This window comes from Pogona vitticeps, chromosome 5 (genome assembly GCF_051106095.1).
Source record: "Pogona vitticeps strain Pit_001003342236 chromosome 5, PviZW2.1, whole genome shotgun sequence".
NCBI lineage: Eukaryota > Metazoa > Chordata > Lepidosauria > Squamata > Agamidae > Pogona > Pogona vitticeps.
The window spans coordinates 98914077-98939482 of record NC_135787.1 but is presented as its reverse complement, the minus strand read 5'-3'; the positions used below and the strand labels follow the sequence as shown (position 1 = coordinate 98939482).

Sequence of the window (25406 nt, the reverse complement as noted above, 5' to 3'; positions counted from 1 at the left end):
GTCTGAAGGCCTTGGGGAAAAAAAACACCCAAGCATCTTTTGTTCCTAATTACAGATTTGGAGGAAGATATTGAAATTGTTTGCTTGTGATATTGCTATTATATCTTAGGATATTTCTAGTGTTTTGAGAGCTTGTGAATAAAGGTGGCCTGTTTTTGTAGTTTTTGCACATTCAGATTGAGCCTCCTAGATGCATTACGTGTACTTACAAAATGTACAGAAAAGTTGGAATACGCACTTGTCCAAGTCATGTCTTTGGCAGAGATTTGCATCTTTCACATGTTAATTCAAGTAGTTTTTTGAACTTTTCTGAAAGTGCAGAGATAGATTTCATCTGTTTGAGCACTGATTCCCAACTGGGGGTCAGGACCCCCAAAGGGTGTGTGTCACAAAGTGTTTTCTGGGGGGTTGCTGTGGTTACTTTCAGTTGCAATTATTTAAAACTGATTCCCACGCATGTCCAGTTAGAATTACCCATTGAATTCAATGTTTATTCCCAGCCAGGGGACAAAGGCATCAGTGTGCAAGCTGCCAGCATAACCTTCCCCTCTCTTGATTTTTATTTTATTTTATTGTGGAAGGTGGAAACCTTCACCATGCTTCCTGAGCTGCTGGATGGCTTTGGCATTGGTGAAGGGAGTGTTGCAGTGATGGCCAGCATCTGCCAGGGGAATTTTTGCCTTGACTTTATGTGGGTGCTGCCTTTGGAGCAGTTTGCTCCCCCCCTCCCCACAACACCCAACCTTGCTTGCTTTTGGTTTCCTACCACCTGCTTCAACCCGCAATTGCTTAAAATCTGGAGTGCAAAGAAAAGTAATTTGTGCGTGTGAGTATGTGTGAGACTTTCCTTCTCAATCTTTGTTAGTGAGGGAGGACAGAGAACTGTAAATCTTGAATTCTGCACCAGTGTGGAGTGTATGTCTTGACACACGGACAAGACACACATACACATCCCTCCTCTCTTGTCCAGTGCTCAGCAGAATTGCAAACCCTGCTTCAACTGATTTCCTCAGAAACAATTCTTGCAGGAACTGGAGGAGGACTGGTGACACCCAAGTAAGGGTGGCCTCATTGTTCTGCCAGTTAGTATCTCTATCCTGTGCAGGATTACTCGGAAATCAGTTCTACCGAGTTCAGTAAAACTTAATCCATGAGAAGACTGGGGTGTGTGGGGGTGTGTCGTGGAAATGTGGTGGGAAGTCATAAATTACTTGGCTATTATAAAAGGGGGTTACAACTAAAAACAAAACACTGCGCTTGGGAGATAGAAAATGGGCAACAAATCTATGTTTCACCCCAAATGTACTTGTTCCCCTTGAAATTTTAATGTAAACATTTGGGAAACTTTGAGAGATGTAATAATAATATCGTTTTGCCTGAACAGTATATATAATTATAGACTTAACTCTGTACTGTAATACAGACTCTAACAGAAGAGTCTTCATTTGCATAAAGGTACCAGAAAAGTAGGGGAGACAGTCAAAAATGCCTTGCTTGAATTGGCCTTTGTAAATGGGAATGTAAATCCCCACCCATCCCATTGCAAAATTATTCTCCTCATGCTTCATGAGAATGAGATCTTTGTGATACTGTCAACAAACAAAGACAACAGTAGTTTTCTAAATTAAGCAATATTTCTAAAATAATGGCAGTAATGTTTTAATTGCATTGGTTCCCAACGTTGGACTACAACTCCCAGAAATCTTGACCAGCACTGCTAGTGATGAAGGCTTCTGAGAATTTTAATCCAAGAACATTTGGGGAACCAAGGTTGGGAACCACTGTCCTAATAGATACCCAGTGTAGCATAGAGGATAAAGTGGCAGACAAGGAGACCTTGGTAACAATTCTTTGTACAGTCATGGAAACTCATGGGGTGCGGGTGGATATGGGAAAACCACTCCTTTAAAACATCTCACTTAATTTCTGAAGAGTAACTGTTAAGTCGGTTCCAACTGGATGGCACATAACTTACACACAATATTCTAATGCAAATAAGAGTGGTCCTCGCTTGACCAGATAGGCGGGATATAAATAAAAAAATTAAAATAAAATAAAATAAAATAATGTAATGCATTATTGCATGGATTTTTAAGGATCAGAAGCATAAAAAGCATTGTTTGCATCATTTTATGCAATCAGTTGTTCTGTGCTTGCTATGAATATGCATTGCTTCTTAACATTTTTACAGGGACTGTTAGCACAAGTTAAAGAAACCATGGAAATTCAAATAGCAATTATTTTACTCTCTCCTGGAGACAAGGAATGTTGCAGGAAAATTTTATGTTGAGGCGTGGTGATAAATTGACATGACCTAAATCAGTGGTTCTTAACCTTTGTTGCTCGGATGCTTTTGAACTGCAACTCCCAGAAACCCCAGTCAGGACAGCTGGTGGTGAAGGCTTCTGGGAGTTGCAGTCCAAAACTCCTGAGTAACCCAAGGTTAAGAACCAGTGACCTAAATTAACAAAAATGGAGCATCTAGCAACTAGATTTTGCATCCTTTTTTTTTTGACAGAGACTGCTTTTATTTCTCTAATTCTAGAGAACTGACACAACAAAAATATCCTATTGGTATAAAAACAGTATCCTACCAGAAATTCCACGTCATGATTGAGAGCTCATCCAAATGAGATTTGTTGCTCGGATAGATGTTAGTTGGAACTGCAATCCCTTTTCCCCACAGATCCAGCAGGACTCAATCCTGGCACCCATTCCTGTTTTGATATACCCTTGAATGTAATCCTAGGATCCATGTTGAGATTCCACACTAACTTGTCCTCTCCCTTCCACCTCCAATTCTTTTTCTCTTTCTCTCCCTATTCTCCTCCCTGCCTCCATCTCTTGGAAGGGATACACACAATCCCTTCACAACTCAAAGGGAAGGAAAAGAAAGGAAAACAAAACCAAGAAAGGTCTGTGAATGGTGTACTTGAAACAGAGGGCAAGAAGCAGGTTAGTATTGACTAGTTTTTCTGGTCAGAGCAAGAAGGTACGGGCAGGGACATTTCTCCCCTTTCTCCTTTGTTCATGTATCTCAGGGGTGTTCTAATTGTCAGCACCCCAGTTGGAACCAGGACACGAACCAGCTGGCACGTCTGAAGCAAACTGGAATGTCCCCGCAAAAAACTTTTCCTAAATGAGGCCAAATGATCAAGAAGCAGAAGGGAAGAGGGACTGATTGGTTTTGCAGTAAAGTCATGTGGATACATTAAACTAATCCAATGGACTGAAGAACTCCTCCTTAAACAGGAGCAAACTGGATTGTGAACAGGCTGTGAGAGGGGGTTCACCTACAGTACACAGGAAAAAAAGCCATACTGGACAAGACTGGCGATTTATTTAGTACAACAGCCTGTTTACACACTGATCTGTCAGTTGCCTTCAGGAAGCCTACCTGCAGCATAGGAGTCAAATTGGGTTCATCATTTTACGCAACTTATTAGCTGCTGATATAAAGAGGTGTATTGCGTTTGACATTTGAGGGGATATCTTCATGATCCTGATAAGTAGCCATTAATGGCCCCAGCCGCCATGAGTTCATCTAAACTCCTTTGAAAATCATTACTGATCTTGTGGCAGCACATGCCACATTCCAGCCAATGTACTATAGAGCAAAGCATTTCCTTTCCTCTGTCCTGAATCTCTCACAGTTTGTCTCTACGGATGACACTAACCTCCTGATCATTATCTACCTTCCACACCTGACATATTTGTATTATACCGCTATCACCTACTCACGCAATCTCACTTAATTTTAGAGAGCATTTAGTCATACATATTTTTATTACACAACAATTGTGTCTACTCTTACTCACTTGGTTAAAAGGCATTTAAATAAACTGGGAGTTAGCTCACCTATACCCCACACCTTTGACAATCTTTTACACAGTTACTGTCCTTTTCAGTTGTGAAATACTGTTTCACTGAGAGAAATCTGCTAGCATTCTGTTTCTACCCATTAGTCAGTGACACATTTACAGATCGAACACCTGTTGAATGTGAATAAAAGAATGAGTAGTACCTCTGCAGGAAAAAGTAAATTTCCTCCTGAGGACCAAACTATGTAGTGGGCTGTAATTCTGCTATTTGTATTCTTCTAAACACCTCCTGTTTATGACTGTGGGATATTGTGCTTCTGTATCCACTATTCAGAAAGCAAGAAATGGGCTGATATTGCTGCACCATGTTGTGCCTGCCAGCTGGAAAAAGAAGGCCAAGCTTTGCAAACCAAAGGGTAGTCTTTTATATATACAGTGGTGCCTCGCATAGCGATCGCTCCGTTTAATGAAGAAATCGCTTTGCGACAATGTTTTTGCGATCGCTTAGCGATGGTCCCTATGGGGAAAATTTGCTTTGCGATGATCGCAGGGAAGCAATCATCGCAAAGCCCCCATTTTCGGCCAGCTGATTGGCGGTTCAAAAACAAAATGGCCACCCACTGTGTTGTCTCGCTTTAGAGGCACCAAAAATGGCAGCCCCTATGGAGGATTTTCACTTAAGGTTAGTTTTTAAGCCCATAGGAACGCATTAATGGAGTTTTAATGTGTTTCTATGGCCTTTTTAATATCGCTTAGCAATGAAATCGCTTAGCAGCGATTTTTGCTGCACCGATTAACATTGCTAAGTGAGGCACCACTGTATATATAAAATGTTTCTGGGAGTTGCAGTTCAAGAACACCTGGGTTACCCAAGGTTAAGAACCACCTGTCTATATACAGTCAAAGAAATTTCCTGAACAGAAGTGATTATTTTGCCAGTATCCTGAAGTGATTCGCATATTAAGCCACCTCACAATATTGGCAAGAACGATTTCCATGTGAATGGTTAGGGTTGATTATACCCTCCTTCAATGGGCAATGCAGGGATCTGTTGTTCTGCATTTTCACCTTTTCTAAATCTGTGTAGGAGAGGCTGAGAGAGTGTGAATGATTCAAGGCCATCCAGTGAATCTCAGAAAGTTTCATAAGTTTTGCTGGCCAAAAGGCCTGCACCCAGTGCAAATGTCATGCACTGAGGAACTGGACAGCAGTACAAAAAACTTTATGCCCAATGGAATTTGGTGATCTTTAAAATACCTTAAGAAGCCCCCAGCTTTGGTTTGATTTGGTTTTGGTGCATTTACTGTTTTTTTTTTATCTCTGTGTCTCAGCCACATACATGCCTAGAAATGCAATTAGCAGCTTGTTCATAAGCAGCAATTTACTCCCAAGAATTATTCAACCCTTGTATGCATCCCTTGTATGAGCATAAAAGACCAATGGAATTCTGGTCTTTATGTGGCCTGTGTGAAAAATTTGTCATTTAAAGGTATGTAGCACAAATTCCCAGCACATAACCTGTCGTATTAACATTTGGTTTCCCCTCCACAAGAAGCTAAAATAATGTACATTAGTAGATTTCACCAAAAAGGGACAGAAATATGTGACATATTTGTTTAAAAAAATGAAGAAAAGGGATTATGTTAATTTCAGCAAAAATTAACTTACAGCTTTTATCATACCAGTCTGAAATTTGCCTTGTTTGTAGATCTCATCAGATCATGAATACTACATTTCAGGCTATTCATTCAAAAGGTATCATTTTGACATGTAATTGAATTTTGAAGATTACACGGATAAGATTTTTTTAAAGGGTCTGTCTTGCAGCCCTTTAATAAAGATATAAAACATTTATAGTTAGGGTTTTTTTAAAAGTGACTTGCCTGTTGTCATTTGGCTGCCAAAGGTTCAGCCTTTTTTCCCCTCTCTGCTTCCCCTCACATGGTTTTCTTTGCACAAGTAGGTCTCCAGTGCAGGAATCATTTAGTGTTGCACAAGGCAAGCATGCCTTTTTCCAGGACAACAAACTCCATTTCCTCATTTTTAAACCTTGATCTTAACATATTTTCCATCCTCCCCCCCAAAAAAAATCAGTAACATGACTGGCCCATTCCCAGTCCCTGCTGGTCTGGTCTTATCATTTCCCTCCTAGATTTTTCACAGTCCTTGGCACTGCACTCGAAAGAAGATCACATTTAGTTTAACAGAGCTTTCTGTCCTGTGAGTTCATACAGGACTACTGCCTTCCAATGATTATATTCCAGAAATATAATCAGACAACTTGGAAGACCTTTTGTTTCCTTACAGGTACAGCAGACTCTTTGTATTTCCTTTGTCTAGTGCGCAAAATCCTGTGGCAAAACTGAGGGTGTAAAGGGCAGTAGATGACACACATATTTTTTTTAAGTACAGAACCATCCAGAAACTCCTAAGCCAAACCTGGCCTCCAAACAAGTGCATATTGATTCCAACCAAGAAACAAGAGTAGAAGCATCAGTGGCTTTTATCATATGATTTGCCAGCAATGCCAAAGCAATTGAGCACCAGGTTTTTACTGTCTAGCCCTTGCTAAATGTAACTCTCTTGTAAAAGTAGTTCCAGACTTATACTTCATTACTTAGGAGCCTTGTGGAGCAGTGAAGTGAAGACTCTGCACATCACCTGAGTTTGATTCCAGGCTCAGGTAGCTAGCTTGAGATTGACTCAGCCTTCTATCCTCCCAAGGTCAGTAAAATGAATACTCAAGCTTGCTGGAGTGTGTGTGCAATGTGTAGCCTGAATAATTAAATTGTAAACTGCCCAGAGAGAGCTTTAAGCACTGTGGGGCTTAAACAGGCAAGGTCTCCACAGCCTCTGCTGGGTGATTCAAGTATGTTTTGAGGGCAGAGAACCTTGTCTGAGATCAACTATACATAGGTGAGTGAGCATGTTTTCACAGCCAAAGTGTTTCTTCCACCATAGAGAAAGGGATTATTGCTTTGTGTGCATCCTTGACACAACCAAGCCATGAACATCGCTTTCAGTTCTACACCCAATTGCTATAAATCTATTGGGACATTGCAGGGAGTTCAAAGAATAACAGGATCAATTATTAGGGACCTGGTGACAGCAAATTAAAAATAATTGTCAGATATCCAAAGAAGGCAAACTTAGTAGGATTAATACAGACAAGAATGCTAAATAAAAAATATGAATGATAGGAGGAAACCAATAGGTTGTTTAGGTCAGTCAAGCTGCAATCCTATGCTCATTTACCTGGGACTAAGACTGTGACGTTTACCCCGTGGCCCCTGCTTGTTTCACCCAACACAGAGCTCACGAAAGTATCCCAACACTGCCACCAGTTGATCTCTTTATCAACTTATATTTCTTTATGAAAGACTAAGATCTATTCAGTACTGAACTTTTTAATGGAAACAGGTTTATTTATTACACATGGTTTCAGGAATAATTCTTAACTTTAATAATTCTTAAAGTTCCACAAAGCTTCAATATTTTACTTTAATCTCTTCTATATTAATTAATACAGGTCACACTCTGACTAATCACTCCTTCAACACACACTCTCTGTCTCAAACCCCCCCCCCCCAAACTATCCTCTTTCTCTAGCTCTCTCTGACTCCGACTGAACTTCTCTCCCAGGCTCCGCCTCCTCAGCAGCCCCTTTGGCTCTGCCTCACAACCATATTAACATACAACTTATGAATAATGCAAAACTTACAATGCATAACTTTGGGTGGATGCCACAAAGACCTTTTGTATTTACAGTCTTTCTTCTACATAGAAACATACAAGATTGTACTCCTAGTCATATAAGCTGAATACCTCAAACAGAGCCTGGCTCTTGTGTATCTAAGTACTTCCAGCGCAAAGCCTCCAGTTTTTGAACTGTCAAAGGAAAGGCCATCTATGACTGCTCTAGACTATTCTTCCTCAGCTTCATTCCTCCCATTGTGTTGGATATGCTGGCTGAGAGTGACTGATGTGCGCCAACACATCTGGAAGGCTGCTCTGTGGCATTTGCAACTGTAGGAAATTTTCTGTGGTAGAAGACTTTCTCCTTGCTTTTTTGATACACTTCAGAGGGTTGGCTAATTTATTTACAAATATCCAGCCTCAAGCAGTCTTGGATTGCATCCTTTAATAGTGAAATTCATGTTGCATTGTCTAGGACTTTCAATATCTCTTCAACGCCCCACCTTCCTTCCGACTGTTTGTGTCATGCATGTATGTTCTATCATTCTTTAAGCTTTACCACCCACACATAGAAACCACCCTAAATAATACCATGGACAATAGGCAGGCATGAAGAAATGAAGGCACTACTAGTCAACAATCTTGCAATAAATGTTTCCTATCTCTGTTTTGCCATCTTGGGTAAGTGTTTCAATTTAACAGAGAGTGCAACATATAATCAAAGGTGTTTAAGTATGATATTTTCCCCAGCTAGATTATGTATACAGTAGTTAAGTATAGTTACATAATACATTGCCTTCTAAATTGCCATATGAGATACATTTTCCAATCACAAACTTATATGGAACATTGTGATTTATGTAATTTAGTAGCTGATATCAAGTCTTCTGCAGCTAATATATTTAGCACAAAATAATAGGGGCACAGAGATCATGTCAGTTTACTCTAATAGCAAAAATGTTCTTTGTTGCTTAAGTCATTTCCTCTAGAAATCAGGACATATGTTCTATAGCAAGGGTCTCCAGCCAATGGCCAACGGGCCACAACCAGCTCACCTTGCCTTTTTATCTGGCTGGGGCATAGGAGGAGGAGGGAAGGGGGACCCAAGCAATTCCCCACCCCCACTGTCTTTGCGAAGAGAGCAGGGGTGAGGGATCATTTGGGTCCCCCATCCCTCCTTCGGCCCTCAAAAATGTGTAAAATATATGATGTGGCCCTCATACTGAAATATTTTGAGACCTCTGTTATAAAGAATCGTAGAATAGACTTGAACAGCCAGTAAAATGGTTTGCTAAGTGAAACTGTCAGTGCCCACAATGCTAAGGGTTAGTTTCTGTATTATTCTAACTTAGCCACAATCAGATAGTATTACAATTACTCAATTCTTATAAAGAGAGTATGACACATTCCTTTCTCTTGGTTATCTGTTCATTAAAAGTGATGAGGGCCATTGTTTGCTTGTTACGTGAGTTTGGATACACTTCCAGAAATCTGGATAACCTCCCAACAGTTTTGCTAGCTTTGTTTAGATAACTTTCTCCAGGGTGGGTGTGTTATGTTGCTTTTCTCTGGAGAGTGTGCTTTTTATAATTGCTACAGCTTCAAAGTGAATACATGGAAAGCTTTTTATCATTAGTTTTTATCCCTATATACATGATCTCAGAGAATCTCCTTTGTAGTTAGTGGCCAGAATGTGGCCATCAAGGAGTTGGTCCTTCCCTCCCCTTCTCCACTTTTCTTCCACAGTTGGGACATGTATTAGAGGTGGGCACTGCTGCAGCCACTACTATGCACAGATACCACTGTGCTGTGAGAACAGCCTCCCTCCATTTGTTGTTTAATTGTTAAGTTGTGTCCGACTCTTTGTGACCCTATGGACCAGAGCATGCCAGGCCCCTGTCTTCCCTGCCTCCTGGAGTTTGGTCAAATTCATGTTGGTCGCTTCGATGACACTGTCCAGCCACCTCGTCCTCTGTCGACCCCTTCTCCTCTTGCCCTCACACTTTCCCAACATCAGGGTCTTTTCCAGGGAGTCTTCTCTTCTCATGAGATGGCCAAAATATTGGAGCCTCAGCTTCAGGATCTGTCCTTCCAGTGAGCATTCGGGGTTGATTTCCTTCAAACTGGATAGCTTTGTTCTCTTTGCAGTCCAGGGGACTCTCAAGAGTCTCCTCCAGAACCGCAATTCAAAAGCATCAATTAAATTGATGTCAGCCTTCTTTATGGTCCAGCTCTCACTTCCATACATTGCTACTGGAAAAACCATAGCTTTAACTATGTAGACCTTTGTCGGCAAGTGATGTCTCTGATTTTTAAGATGCTGTCTAGGTTTGTCATCGCTTTCCTCCCAAGAAGCAGGCATCTTTTAATTTCGTGGCTGCTGCCGCCATTTGCAGTGATCATGGAACCCAAGAAAGTAAAATCTGTCACCGCCGCCTTATCTTCCCCTTCTATTTGCCAGGAGGTGATGGGGCCACTGGCCATGATCTTAGTTTATTTGATGTAGAGCTTCAGATCATTTTTTGCACTCTTCTCTTTCACCCTCATTAAGAGGTTCTTTAATTCCTCATCACTTTCTGGCAACAGAGTGGTATCATCTGCATATTGAAGGTTGTTGATATTTCTTCCAGCAATCTTAATTCCAGTTTGGGATTCATCCAGTCCTGCCTTTCACATGATGTATTCTGCATATAAGTTAAATAAGCAGGGGGACTGTTCTTTCCCAATTTTGAACCAATCAGTTGTTCCATATCCACTTCTAACTGTTGCTTCCTGTCCCACGTATAGAGTTCTCGGGAGATAGATAAGGTGGTGAGGCACTCCCATTTCTTTAAGATCTTGCCATAGTTTGCTCTGGTCCACACAGTCAAAGCCTTTTTGCGTAGTCAATGAAGCAGAAGTACAGTAGGTGTTTTTCTGGAACTCTCTGGCTTTCTCCATAATCCAGTGCATGTTAGCCATTTGGTCTCTAGTTCCTCTGCCCCTTTGAAATCCAGCTTGTACTTCTGGGAGTTCTCAGTCCACATACTGCTGAAGCCTAACTTGGAGGATTTTGAGCATAACCTTGATAGCATGTGAAATGAGTGCAATTGTATGGTAGTTGGAGCATTCTTTGGCACTGCCCTGTGGGATTGGGATGTAGACTGAACTTTTCCAGTCCTTTGGCCACTGCTGAGTTTTCCAAATTTGCTGTTATATTGAGTGTAGCACCTTGACAGCTTAGTCTTGACAGCACAGAAACGGCTTTGGTCGCCCTGTGTGATGACCTATTGAGGGAGGCCGATAGGGGCAAAGTGTCCCTGTTGGTCCTCCTCGACATCTCAGCGGCCTTTGATACCATTGACCACGGTATCCTCCTGGGGAGGCTCTCCGAGTTGGGAATAGGTGGCCTGGCATTGTCCTGGCTCCGTTCCTTCTTGGAGGACCGTCCCCAGAGAGTTCAGCTTGGGGAGAGGTTCTCGGCCCCGTGGAGCCTCAATTGTGGGGTTCCACAGGGGTCGATTATCTCCCCAATGCTATTTAACATCTATATGAGGCCGTTGGGTAGGGTCATCAGGGGGTGTGGTGCTTCGTGTCACCAGTATGCGGACGACACGCAGCTCTACATCTCCTTTTTGCCAACCGCAGGAGAAGCCGTCCTGTGCCTCCAGCGCTGCCTGGGGACTATACTGGAATGGATGCAGGAGAACGGGCTTAGGCTGAACCTGGACAAGACGGAAGTACTGAGGGTGGGCGGGCCCTCCCACAGTCGGGGATTTGGGAAACTCCCTCTCTTTTGGGGGGGTGACTCTCCCTGCAAAGGATGGGGTATGCAGCTTGGGGATTCATCTGGACCCAGTGCTTTCCATGGAATCACAGGTGGCATCGGTGGTCCGCACCGCCTTTTTTCACCTCAGGTGGATAGCCCAGCTGCGGCCCTACCTGGAAGTGGGGGCGCTCACCATCTTAGTACACGCGCTCGTTATCTCAAGATTAGACCACTGTAATGCGCTCTACGTGGGGCTTCCTTTGAGGTTGCTGCGGAAATTACAGGTGGTGCAGAATGCGGCGGCCAGATTACTCAGTGGAGTGAAAAAATTCCAACATATTTCGCCCACTCTGGCCGCATTGCATTGGCTACCCATCAGGTTCCGCATCGACTTCAAAGTGTTAACACTTATGTATAAAGCCCTAAACGGTTTAGGGCCTCGATACCTGGCGGAACGCCTACTCCCACCAAGTTCTACCCGGGTCACATGAGCGAGCCAGGAGGTGAGGCTGAGGAGCTTAACGCCGAGGGAGGCCCGAAAAGAGAAAACAAGAAATAGGGCCTTCTCGGCGGTGGCTCCTCGCCTGTGGAATAATTTACCTCCTGGTATTCGCGGAGCTCCCTCGCTGGGCACTTTTAAGAATTTATTAAAGACCTGGATGTTTCGGCAGGCCTTCTCACCAGATTACTTTTGATTTTCTTTTCTCCTTTATTCTTTCTTTACTTTAATTGTTTTGTAATTTGTTGTTTTATCTTATTGTATTTTATCTTTGTTGTTGGCCGCCTAGAGTAGTCCACCGCGACTAGATAGGCGGGATATAAATTAAATAAATAAATAAAATAAATAAATAAATTTTAAACAGTTCACCTGGAATGCCATCACCACTCTTATCACCTTACCACAAATACCAGCTCATTGGACAGGAGAAGCAGAGCTGAGGAAGGATATTAATTCTCCTTGCATAACAGTTCTTCTTCATCTTTTCCCATCCTCACTTGAGACTACTGCAAGCTCAACAGAGAGAAGATGCAGCTGCAGGTGCCCTATTGCATTTTCATGGACAGAAAGAGCGATCTGTTTCAAAGAGATGATGCAAGTATGATTCCAAATTGTATGGAAGCATGTACATGCTTGTACAGCATCAAATTCTCTTTGCAGGCAATATGTATAATGGGCAAAAGTCAAGAGACCAAAACCAATGGGGGGTATGCAATCACAGAAGTACCATTAGAAGTCTTAGTTTTCCTCCTTCGCCACATGATGTCTGAATAAGGGTTATGTTATTAAGATTTCATAGGCCTCAAAGTGTCACCCTGTGAGGTAACGATGGAATCAATCAGAGTAGGTAGAACAGAAAAGGCAATCAAAAGTTATCCGTAATTCCTCCTTCTGGTACTCCTGCTACTACTTGTCAACATAACTCTGCAGAAATCTTGAGGCGTCATTCTTAAAGGACTGTTATATTTCCACTGGCTTTAGTCACCTTATGCTTAAACACTTTTCAATCAAAATCCAGTTGCACATGCATGTTTTATGAATAAGACATAAAACTTAAATCTTTATCTGATCTCTGCTAAACTATTCAAAGATTAGTCATAATTTTAACGAGGCAACAGTTGTTCTCTAGCAGTGTCATTGTAATGAAAGTTCATATACTGTAATCTGTTTCTCTTTTTTTGTTGCAAATCCTAATTTGTTGTTAGAAATTGAGCTAGAAGGACTCTTGCTTTAATCTACTTCTCTCCCAGGGCACCACAAGCACAAAATGAAAACAGAACATTATTGCAGTAAGGAAGGCTTTAAGGGTGTGAGTAGTGGCCATGGTGAAGAAACAATTCTAAAATAAGTTGGTAACATTTATATTGTTTTCTGAACAGTTTATTGTCCATTTGCTCAGATTTGAGAAAATGTAATTGAAAACAGCTTGGGAAAGTTGCTGCAGAGCGAGAGAAAGAGAGAGAATCTGCCCCTCTTTCTTTCTAGTCAGAAGCCAAAAATGACATGTGAATGATGAATCTGGGGAAAGAATTTGTGACTGACCTAGTTCTCCCATTAAATGATTTTGGAATAAAATGGTGATTTATCTTAACTCAGCATTGGTTTCCATATGCCTTGGCGGAATCTGGAAAGCTTAGAGTAATGAAATGAAGTTAATGGTTTTCATTCATAGTTTGAGAGAGACATTGTCTTTCTAGTGTAAATTAGCTGCATTAAAATTATAATAATGCATTTTCTTCAGGAATTACTCAGTTGACCCAGAAGCACTGTGTTTCACTCTTATCTCCCTCATGTTTAGCACTGAAGTCAAGAACCAAAGGGGTACAGTGGCTCAAAAATACATTTTTAAAAAAGTTTTCTTTCACCTTTGATTAGAAACTTAGAATTATTGTGTCCCCGATAGTGGCTGTTTCTGGTGAAAGTGGTATGATGATGAACCTGCCTTAGCTCTACATACTAAATCAGTAAATATCAGCTGAGTAAAAACACTCTGAGGGATTACACTCCTTAAATCACCGTTATCTGTTTTCTGCATAGGGTTCTTTACAGCTAAGTAAAATGTCAGCAAAAGGGGCTGGCTTAAAACTATAATGGTAACAATGATTATTATCCTTCTTTTCATCAGCAAATAAGTGATAACTGACATACATGTTACTCACTTTTTTGACCTCTTCTCTGTGTGATTCATCATATGCCTCCTAAGGGCAGGGGTTTTGTTTTGTTTTTAATTTTATTTTTTTTACAGTTGTATGGAATTAAAAGCAAATGTCCTTTGGTTTGTATTCCAGTCTGCTATATGTGTGCAGTCTATAGAATCATGCCCTTGCTTTCATTTAGAAATTTATACAGCCATGGTTGATAATCATTGTGAACCTTGCATTTTTGTAAGCTATTTTAGTTATTGATTTTTGGTCTGCAGTCAATATATTGGGTTGTATAGCTCAGTAAACTGGACCACTTAACTACAGAACCAGTGGTTGGGAGTTAAATTCCCCATTGTACCTCCCACAAGAATTGCCAGTCTTTGTAGTCTTGAGCTAGCAGCAGTTTCAGAATGGCACCAGAAGAAGGGAATGGTATACCACTTTTGTGTCCTTTGACAACCTGGCAAGATTTGCCTTAAGTCAGGTTTGCTAGCTACCTGAGTGACAGTGTTATCTTAGCTATAAACATATAGAGTGTTCTTAACCGACCAGATAGGCGGGATATAAATAAAATAAAATAAATAAATAAATAAATATTGTAGGGTAAGACAATGAGAAATGTATGCAGTCCTAAATGTTTCCCAAGTAAAATTGTACAGAATTGTTCTAGTACTTCCACTGGTACTGAAGGTGCTTCACATAAACATCTTGGAAATCTTTGCAGGAACCTTATAAGATATGGCTCATACTGCAAAAGAGAAAGAGGACTGAGCTACAAAACAGAAGCTTGCCTAAGAGTTCCAAATATAATCATGAGAAAAGGAAGCTACAAATTCATAGCCATTGGCCAAAGCAGCTCTTATAATCAAAATTTTAATCAGACTTAGATGTAATATATATGTTTGTACCCTTTTCCTCAGGAAATCATTTCCTTAAGAGCCATTGGTAGACATTTTGGAGATTAGAAATAATACCTTCCCTAATATCTTAATAAGGATGGTATAATTACATAAGCTATTGAGGAATATCCTCACCTCTTTTGTAGAGTAACTGTAACTTTTAAATTATATTTATACTTATGGTTTTATGAAATAATGAACAAGGATATCCCATGATCAAGCTGCCAATTCGTACTGTGCCTTCTACTCCTATCCTGACCTCTGTTCTCACAGCTGACAAGATGATGGCATGATAATGATGTGGATGGGAAGAGACAGTCTTTTGTATTCTGAACTCAGATTAGAATAATACAAATATCATCAACTTCAGTTCAGTCTGAATTATTTGTCTTGCAAATCACAACCAATTTGATTTGAGCCAATTGTTTAGCCTGTCCAATTCTATTTGTGTCCAAATATGAAAGTATCTATATATGTGTGTGTATTTGAAAATAGAGAAAAACAAAAGGTTGTGACGTGGGATGGTGGTGTGTTAAACTATATCCAAGCAAAGTCCCAGCAGTTTCTTTTCTTCCTTTATTCCTTCTTTTCCCCATTCCCACCAGGAACTATGCCATTTACTTAATTTACTCACAACAAAGTTTGTTGAAGAAATAGTAGGGGTGATGGCAAGACTTTGGTACCAAGTCCCAAGTCTTAATCCCTATTAAAAACAAGCTCTGTTCCCCAGAAAAAAGGGAGAGGATGGGTGGGTTCTGAGTCACAAGTGGAGTTCGAGTCATTAGGGGTGGGGAACTGAGTCAAGTCATGATTTAAGTCCAGTTTGACAGTGAGTCCCCATCCCTGAGGATTAACCCTTGTTAGTAGCTTTTCTGCATCAGTGGCTAGAGAACTGAAAATTGCCACCTCAGGTCTTGCCACCTGGATCAGCGATAGGAAGCCTTGGTATCTGGGAGAAAATGGTTGTTGTTATGTGCCAAAACCAACATATAGTGACCCTAATAGGACTTTCAAGGTAAGTGATATACTTAAGGAGTGTCTGTACCAGTTCCATACCTCCAGCGAGTTTCCATGACTGAGTGGGGATTTGATTTGAGATAGAAAACTTGAAGTTCAAGATTAACATTGGCTAATGATGGCATAATTTACAAACATGCAGCTGTGGCAACAAGATCGTTAAATAGCAGAAAACATCATAAAGTTTACATTCACTTGGAGAAACGGGAAGCGAAGTTTAACTTTTAAAAATTGTAGCTATAATGATAACTAACTCTTGTTGAAGCTGTGGCTTTCCAACAGTGGCTCCTTACTTTTTTAGAATAATTTTCATGCTCTGACCCATTTAATCATTTCACCAAATTGGAGAGTAGGCCTTTTGGTTTCCAAGATCATCAGCAGAGACTCTTGATAAATGGGCACATTCATGAAAAAAGTAGCTTATTTGAATTTCTTATGGAAAACAAAGTATTACATTATTAGCTGACTTTAATTATCTGTGCTTGCTGCTTCTGGTCATGCACACAAAAGCCACAGATCCAGATAAACAAGCAAGGATGTCATTTAGACTCACTTCCTTTCCCCTTACTCAAAAGGGTCTGTGAAAGTCATACTTTTAGATCAAATTCTTCAGGAAAAAGTGGGAGGAAACTTCAACATAGCACCTTAAGCTTCTGAGGGGGCTTCTTTTTAATCAGGTTCTTGAAGTACCAAGAAGAAATGAAGAACCACCTACTAGTCAAGAACCCCAAAATCTGTTCCATTCACAGAATTTCTAAATTCCGTATTTAGCACAACTACCAAGGGGATACAGCATTCAAGTTTTTTTGTATTTATTTTTTCCTTGTTGAATTCGGATCAAAGATTAGGTAAAGGGGCAAAAGACTGACAAGCTTTCAGTACAGCCACATGTTTATTATGTTTTTAAATAATGATTACAATACTTTCAAGGCCCTAGAGCTCCTCATTATGTCCTTGAGGACTACAAGATTAAATTTTATGTGGAACATTTCTCTCCTGGCAGCCTTCTGCATTCTCTTAACACACAAATACAAGAAAGATTTCTTGATAAATCAAGGACTTTTCATCCAAAATGCTGACAATAAGTCTCAAGAAGCATACAGTGCTAATACCTCCACAATCTGCACCTATGGCAGGCTCTTTAAGAGTACAGAGAACAAGATAGAGCTTTCCCTAGATGTGTGCTGGAAAATTTAGGGAATTAATCATTCTTTAGACTTTTACCATGTTCGTAGTTACTTAACAAAAAAAGGTGTGATTTTCACAGTCAGTATCCTTCAAACCTCGTGTGCTCACTACCATTCACAAAGAGACACCAAGCAAGGGAAAATCCAAGAAGCTGATTCATTTTTTTCATTAGTTAACCACTTCACACCCAAACACAAAACAGCCAAAGGGCTGTTTTTCAACACATGTGAATGGTAGTGAGTACAAGAGGGTATCCTTTACTGTAGACCATGTTGACTACATGGTATCCTTTTTTGTGTTGGCAACCGGGCCATGATATTCTGCAGCAATATCAGACCATTTCCTGGATACAAAAGCACAAGATCTCACATTCATGAAATGAAAGGTTTTTTAAAGAATTGATTTTCCTAGCTTTTTAAAATGGAAGTTTAAGTATACATACATTACATACAAGTTCCAACAGAAACTTCCCTCATACAGGATTACTCAGTGCTAGAGCATGAGTACCTGATCTGTATGATGGTTGTTGGGAGAGGACAGAAGCAAGAACAGCTGGGGTGTGGCTGTAGTCTCTCTGTGCCAAAATATTTTGAACAGCTGCCTTCAGGCTTAATGAAAGAGTGAAGCAAATGTGTGATTAAGTGCAACACATACAATGTAGAAACATTGTTGTTGTTGTTGTTTAGTCGTTTAGTCGTGTCCGACTCTTTGTGACCCCATGGACCAGGGCACACTAGGTCCTCCTGTCTTCCACTGCCTCCCGGAGTTTGGTCAAATTCATGTTGGTAGCTTCAGTGACACTGCCCAACCATCTCGTCCTCTGACATCCCATTCTCCTCCTGCCTCCACACTTTCCCAACATCAGGGTCTTTTCCAGGGAGATTTCTCTTCTCATGAGATGGCCAAAGTATTGGAGCCTCAGCTTCAGGATCTGTCCTTCCAGTGAACATTCAGGGTTGATTTCCCTCAGAATTGATAGGTTTGTTCTCTTTGCAGTCCAGAGGACTCTCAAGAGTCTTCTCCAGTACCACAATTCAAAAGCATCAATTCTTTGGCGGTCAGCTTTCTTTATGACTACTACTGGCAGGGAGATTCAGGGTGCTCTCAGTCTGCACTCTCTCCTATCTTAGAGAGATCATAAAACTGTCTCACCTTGCACTGCATTCAGAAGGATTGCATATACCATGTGCACAAAGAGCACTAAGACCAAAACCTTATTGTTTCATCTCTTCCTTATTGGCTAGTTATATTCCACTTTGGAGAGTAGGCTGTGGTAAGATTTGGTCCTTGAAAGGCTGACAGACACATCTGATTTCCTAAACTACTCTTTATCCAAACTTAGTAAGATTCACCATTATCATATTCAGGCAGACTTCAATAGGTTTTAGTTTATTGTTCCAAGTAACTATGAATAACATAATTCAATTCTTAAGAAATTCCTTGTTTATGAATGTGTGATATTGTGCTTCTGTACTCAAGATTCAAAAAGCCAGGAAATGGCCCAATATTGCTGCAAAATATCATGCCCACATTGCCAGCAGGAAAAAGAGGATGTCAAGCTTTTACATAGCAAAGGGCTATCTGAATGTTGATGACACCAATGGCAGCAGTCAATATGGTCTACAGGATACCCTTTTCTGCTCACTACCATTCACACTTATTTTAAAAAAGCCTTGAGAATTGCTTTGTGTTTGTGTGAGAAATGATTAACTGATGAAAAAAAATCTTCTGGAATTTTCCTTTCATGGTGTCACTTTCTGGATGGGCCCCGAAAGACTGAGAGAAAGGCTTCCCTGAAGATCTTAAAAAGCAGAAGGAGTTGGGCACAATGGTGGTACCAGACCACAAAATTCTGGACAGCCTCTTTCAGGTTTTTCATGTAGATGTGAAATAGTATGGGGAATCATGGAATCCTGAGACACTCCACAGTCTAATGACCAAGGTACAGGAGTCCCCCAGCACCACTACCATTCAAAAATCAGAACTCAAAAGTCATTTGCCCAAATGTCCCAAATTTGGCACTGAGCAAGAGCAGAATTTGGTGCTGATCCAAGGTCCAGTTTTGTAGCTGGAATGTTTTGTTTGGGGTATGCCTATTAATGATTTGACTGATAGAATATTCTGTGCCCCCAAGAGCAAAATATGGGAGGGCATGTGCAAGTTTAAAGATGAATCAATGTTTTGCACATGGGAGGCAAACCTCTCTTCCACAAACTACTGTATATGTCTCTAACCAACTTTTAAATTTACTCCAGAAAGTCATTAGGTAGTTGTCCCTCTTGCAATTAGATACATATCCCTCTTGCATCAGCACCAATTACTGTATTTCCCCCAGGAGGAATGTCAAAGTGGAGCTGAATTTTGTCCAGAGGAATCTATGTAGAAAATTTCACTGAATATTAGAATTTATGCAGATGGTGGACATAGTAAATTCAGCCTTTTCATCCTGGTGCAACGTTATGCACTCTCACATTAGGTAAGAAAGAAGACAGTTGCAACTTCCTTTATTGTGCAGCACAACACTTAATATTTCAGTGAGCCTATTGCTTGTTTCCATTGTGGTTATGTGCCATCAAATAGCTTTCCTGTTATGGTGATGCTTATGATTAATGACCTCAGAAAGTGAATGGTTATTAATAGCTCAGCTGAAGCCTTGCAAACAAAAGGCCATGGCTCCCTTTTCCTGGTCAGTTCATCTGCACCATGGCAGCTTCCCTTTCATCTTATACATTAACAACAGGAAGTACAGGCTGGAAGAGGCCATACAGCCTCAGAGGAGGTCCTCCTCCAGATGAGCAAAATGTAGGTGTCTGTAGCTGTGGGTCTGTCACCTGGAGCTCCCCAAATTCGGCTTGTAGAAGCTTTAGAGATTTCTGGGAACTAGAGTCATGCACAGACACCCCAAAAAGAATGGGGGCATCACCACTACACATACTTCATTTCCACTCTTTTTACTCTTTCTCACATGGCAATATAGATTTTCTTCCACGGACTTCACAAAGATTTATTCATTTACCTTATTTGGAAAACTGAAGAGCTGTGATGACATTTCCATCTTCTGGAGAATGCTTGAAAAATACAATCTCTGCGAATGAAGATCAAGAGTGAGAAACCGCTGCTGCCAGAGATTTTACAGGCAGGAGGCAAAGGCATTCTAAATAAGTATCTGCATAGGAACTTGATTTTCTCCTATGTGCTTCTGTGTGAAATGTTGATAAATGGAGAGTATGGCACTCCTGATTCAGAATGGTTGACCCAGCTCCTGTCCTTGCTCAAGTTTTTCCTGGTACTTCCGTGTTCAGACTTGCTGCAGTCTCACCTAATGGTGTGACTTCTTTTTCCTCTTACAGTATATTCATTGCCTATACTGAGTAAAGCTGTGACTCAATAGGAGAACATATGTTTTCCAAGAAGAAAACACCAGATTCAGGCCCTGGCATCTGCAGTTAAAAGATCTTAGGTAGCATCAAAGGGAAAGACCCTTTCTGAGACCCTTCCTAGAATGGCATTGCCAGTTAATACAGACAATATTGGATTTGATAGGCAAGAAGTCCCAGTTGCTATAATTTTCCATGACAGTTTACACTGTTAGAGACCCCCACTCTTGCAACTAGGAAGCCTCCCATTTTAGCCTTGTTAATCTGCTACAACATTTTTGTTGGCTTCAGTTCCTTCCCTTGCAACGTGAGTGTTAGTTGTTGTTGTTGTTGTTTAGTCATTAAGTCATGTCCAACTCTTTGTGACCCCATGGACCAGAGCACGCCAGGCCATCCTGTCTTCCACTGCCTTACAGAGTTGGGTCAAATTCATGTTGGTAGCTTTGGTGACATTGTCCAACCATCTCATCCTCTGTCGTCCCCTTCTCCTCTTGCCTTCACACTTTCCCAACATCAGGGTCCTTTCCAGAGAGTCTTTTCTTCTCATCAGATGGTAAAAGTGCTGGAGCCTCAGCTTCAGGATCTGTCCAGTGAGCATTGAGGGGTGATTTCTTTAGAATGGATAGGGTTGTTCTCCTTGCAGTCCAGGGGACTCTCAAGAGTCTCCTCCAGCACCATACTTCAAAAGCCCCAAATCTTCGGTGGTCAGCCTTCTTTATGGTCCAGCTCTCACTTCCATACATTGCTACTGGAAAAACCATAGCTTTGACTATTCGGACTTTTGTCAGCAAGGTGATGTCTCTGCTTTTTAAGATGCTGTCAAGGTTTGCCATCGCTTTCCTCCCAAGAAGCAGGCGTCTATTAATTTTGTGGCTGCTGTTCCCATCTGCAGTGATCATGGAGCCCAAGAAAGTAACATCTGTCACTGGCTCCATATCTCTCCCTTCTATTTCCCAGGAGGTGATGGGATCGGTGGCCATGATCTTAGTTTCTTTGATGTTGAGTTTCATGCCGTTTTTTGCACTCTCCTCTTTCACCCTCATTACAAGGTTCTTTAATTCCTCTTCACTTTCTGCCATCAGAAGTGGTATCATCTGCATATCAGAGGTTGTTGATATTTCTTCCGGCAATCTTAATTCTGGTTTGGGATTCCTCCAGTCCTGCCTTTCGCGTGATGTATTCTGCATATAAGTTAAATAAGCAGGGGGACAATATACAGCCTTGTTCTTTCCCAATTTTGAACCAATCAGTTGTTCCATATCCAGTTCTAACTGTTGCTTCCTGTCCCACGTATAGAGTTCTTGGGAGATAGATAAGGTGGTCAGGCACTCCCATTTCTTTAAAAACTTGCCATAGTTTGCTGTGGTCCACACAGTCAAAGGCTTTTGCATAGTCAATGAAGCAGAAGTAGATGTTTTTTCTGGAATTCCTCTGCCCCTTCAAAATCCAGTTTGTACTTCTGGGAGTTCTTGAACCACACACTGCTGAAGCCTACCTTGGAGGATTTTGAGCATAACCTTGCTGGCGTGGGAAATGAGTGCAATTGTACGGGAGTTGGAACATTCTTTGGCACTGCCCTTCTTTGGGACTGGGATGTAGACTGATCTTTTCCAGTCCTCTGGCCACTGTTGAGTTTTCCAAACTTGCTGGCATATTGAGTGTAGCACCTTAACAGCGTCATCTTTTAAGATTTTAAATACAGTGGGGTCATGACTTGAGAACTTAATCCGTATTGGAAGGCGGTTCTCAAGTCAAAAAGTCTGTAGGTCAAGTCTCCATTTACCTACAGTGCATTGAAAACCGATTAATCCCGTAACAGGCCGTTTTTGTTCCATTTTGGTTTTTTTTCTGGTCTGTAAGTCAAATCTCAGGCTGCAAGTCAAACCTAAATTTTGTGGCCAGAGAAGTCTGTAACTCAAAAAGTCTGTAAGTCAAGCCGTCTGTAAGTCAAGGGTCCACTGTAGTTCAACTGGAGTGCCATCACCTCCACTGGCCTTGTTGTTAGCCATGCTTTCTAAGGCCCACTTGACTTCACTCTCCAGAATGTCTGGCTCAAGGTCAGCAACCACACTATTTGGGTTGTCCAGGACGTCCAGATCTTTCTGGTATAATTCTTGCCACTTCTTATTGATGTCTTCTGTTTCTGTGAGGTTCCTACCATTTTTGTCCTTTGTCATGTCCATCTTTGCACAAAATGTTCCTCATCTCCAATTTTTTTGAACAGGTCTCTGGTTTTTCTCTTATTTTCCTCTATTTACCGGCAGTAAATAATTACCCACAGTCTAATGTTACCCACATTAGTTACCCACAGTCTAATGCTGACAGTCTTTCAAGCCTGTCCCTGCATCTGACACTTGCAGGAATTGCTGCAACCATGAATGTGATTACATGATTGTACCTCAGTGCTTTTCTCCATCAGGAAAAACAGCAGGATCCCCTGAATCTAGGAAGTACTTGAAGAATATTCAGCCTGTAACAAGCTCCGAATTAGTTCATCTAAGCCCAGAGGAAATTTCAGACAGTTTAAAATACCACAAAAGGTTTTACTAGCATCAGAGCTTTTAATATCTGCTTGACAGACGGATATTTAGAAGGGCCTTAGCAGTGGTTAAAGGGGCAATGGTGTGCATTTCCAAATCAGAGCTCGGCAGCTTAGCCATCTGAACACTGGCAGCTGCTGAGGTTCAAGGAAATTGGCTTACAAGGGACACCACTACAATCGTATCCTTTTAAAAGCAGAGCCTAAGTGGCCGTCTGTGTGGGATAACCTCTGTAGTTGACCCCAGGCAGCACTAAAACGGTATCATCGCCTTGCCCTCTGTGCTGCTCTTCTCTCTGCCATAGGATAATCAGCTTCTTGTTTACTGCCCGTCATGCACGGAAGTAGGATCTCCGCTTTTTAAAGACAGCACACATGAAGACCAGGTTTGATTACACGCCGTTTCTTACTCAGTGTTGGCAAAGCTTCAACGAATTCTTTTTGAGTAGCCATAATAAATGTACGCTTTGTTGGTTTATGAGAGAAGGCAATTGAGTATCTGCCTGCCTGCCTGCCTGCCTGATGGCTTAGAAATAAATCCTAAGAGAAGAAAGCAGCACCAAAAAGCAGCAGAAGATAAAACAAACCTTTGCATAGCTGCCTGAATAAGAGTGGTGAAGCTGATTTTCCTCACAGTCACAACCCTAAATTGAGGTTGCTTCTGCCTGCAATATCAGATGAAACTCTGCTTCCTCTGTGTTTATTTTTAAAAGAAAGCTGGTTTTAGCTGTTACTGTGGTAAAAAAATCAGCTTAAAACTGTGTGGGTCATGCCTGCTGAAATGTCAGAATGCAGTGAAGTGATTGAATAATCTTTCCAAGGCTCGTAGCTTCAGGACAATGCATATCTATTTGCTCAGCTAGTTGCCCTCCCTCAGTGACCAGCAAAACGAAATAAATTATGCAAACTAGTCCAAAAAAAAAAGCTAAATTATGCAGAATGATCTGTTATGTGAATATACCAAATTTGCGAACTTCACAGAGGCTTCCTTCATGAAGCGTTTGGATTGTTTGTCTGCAGAGCTGAATATTTGATGTTTAGATGGATTTTTCAAAACTCAAATGACTTAATCAAATGTTGATTAAATCTAGAAGAGATGCGGGGAAAGAAGTCCAAAGAAGCACAAAGTTGGATCAAGGAAAAAAGTAAAGTTTCAGGAGTTTTTTATTTAAAAATCAAAGGACAAATCAGGAAGAGGTGCATATCATAGAACAGAAGTAATTTTTTAAAAATAATACTGGGAATTGGGGTCACTCAGTGAAATTAATTGGCATTAAATATAGTACAGACAAAAGATAGTACTTCTTTACACCGCTTATAATTAATTTAGGGAATTTGCTTTCTCTGATGGGATGAAATCATAGTTTACAAGGTGTTTGAAGGATAAAATGACCCATTTTCAGAATGATTTTTCTTCTGCTAATAATACCATGGCCTAGTGGTATATCCAATACACTGTCCTGTCCTTTAGAATCAGTTCTGGTGGCTGCAGCATGAGGATGTGCACAAGATATTTGCAGTAATTTTACCACCCACATTCCTTCTCAGCCCTTGCCCAAACTGTGGGAGTGGAGGGACTGACCACTATTTCCAAAGAATGGTAACTGCATTGAGTCAAAGAGTGGTGCATCACAGAATAAGGAATGATACCAGAACCCCATATACAGCCTTGTTTGTTAACCCATTGCTAGCACCAATTATTCAGAATTCAACAGTCTATAATGTTGGGAAAACAGACGCCTGTCCTCTGAACCAGAATGTTCATAAGTGATTCGAAGCTACTGATGTATAGGGAAAAGTTACTTTTCTGGATCATAACTCCCATAATCTCATAACCAGCATGCCCCATGACTGTGTGGGATTGTGAGAGTTGTAATCCAAACAAGGAACATTTACTGTCTCTCAAATCATTTCACTGGCTTTCTTGAAGCTGAAAAGGACTTATCTCTGATTCATTGACTGGAAGAAGTGGGCATACTGACCTTCAGCTTTGTATGGTTGTCCTTGCTTAGCGTGTTTTCTCCTAGGTGGTGCTTCCCCAGTGTTTACAGGCCTATTGTTGCTTAAGTGTAATATAAATGTTGCACTACAACTATAAATGGAAGAACTTGGTGCTTCTTTTTTTGTCCAGTTTCCTCTTTGTTTACCCTGGAATTATGTTTATGTTTTCAAGTTGTTTGATAGAGTCCGGGAAGAGTGGCCCAACTTCCATGAGAAGATCAAGCCGATCAATGCTGAACTCACCCAGCCAAATCTGGCGATTGCTCCCGAGGATGCTGCAGAGCTGCTATCAGAAGTCAACGTTGTCTTCCATTGTGCTGCAACCGTTCGCTTTGATGAGCCACTGAAGTATGTTCTATGTGCTTTCTCCTTTGTGTTTATTATACCACAGTTCTAATCAAGTTTATCTGGAAATCATTACATTTGGTGCGGCAAGTGTGGCTAGGAAAGTGCATGTCCTTCCATTTTAGGGGTATT

General features: G+C 41.0%; 1 protein-coding gene across 1 annotated transcript in view; it reads left to right on the top strand.

Annotated features, from left to right (window-relative positions):
- Positions 1–25406, top strand: part of LOC110074959 (fatty acyl-CoA reductase 1) — a 91004-nt gene that overhangs the window by 38009 nt on the left and 27589 nt on the right. Inside the window, exon 4 of the mRNA XM_073000922.2 lies at positions 25102–25277. Within this exon, the coding sequence (XP_072857023.2) occupies positions 25102–25277 (176 nt within the window). The remainder of the gene's footprint in view (positions 1–25101; positions 25278–25406) is intronic.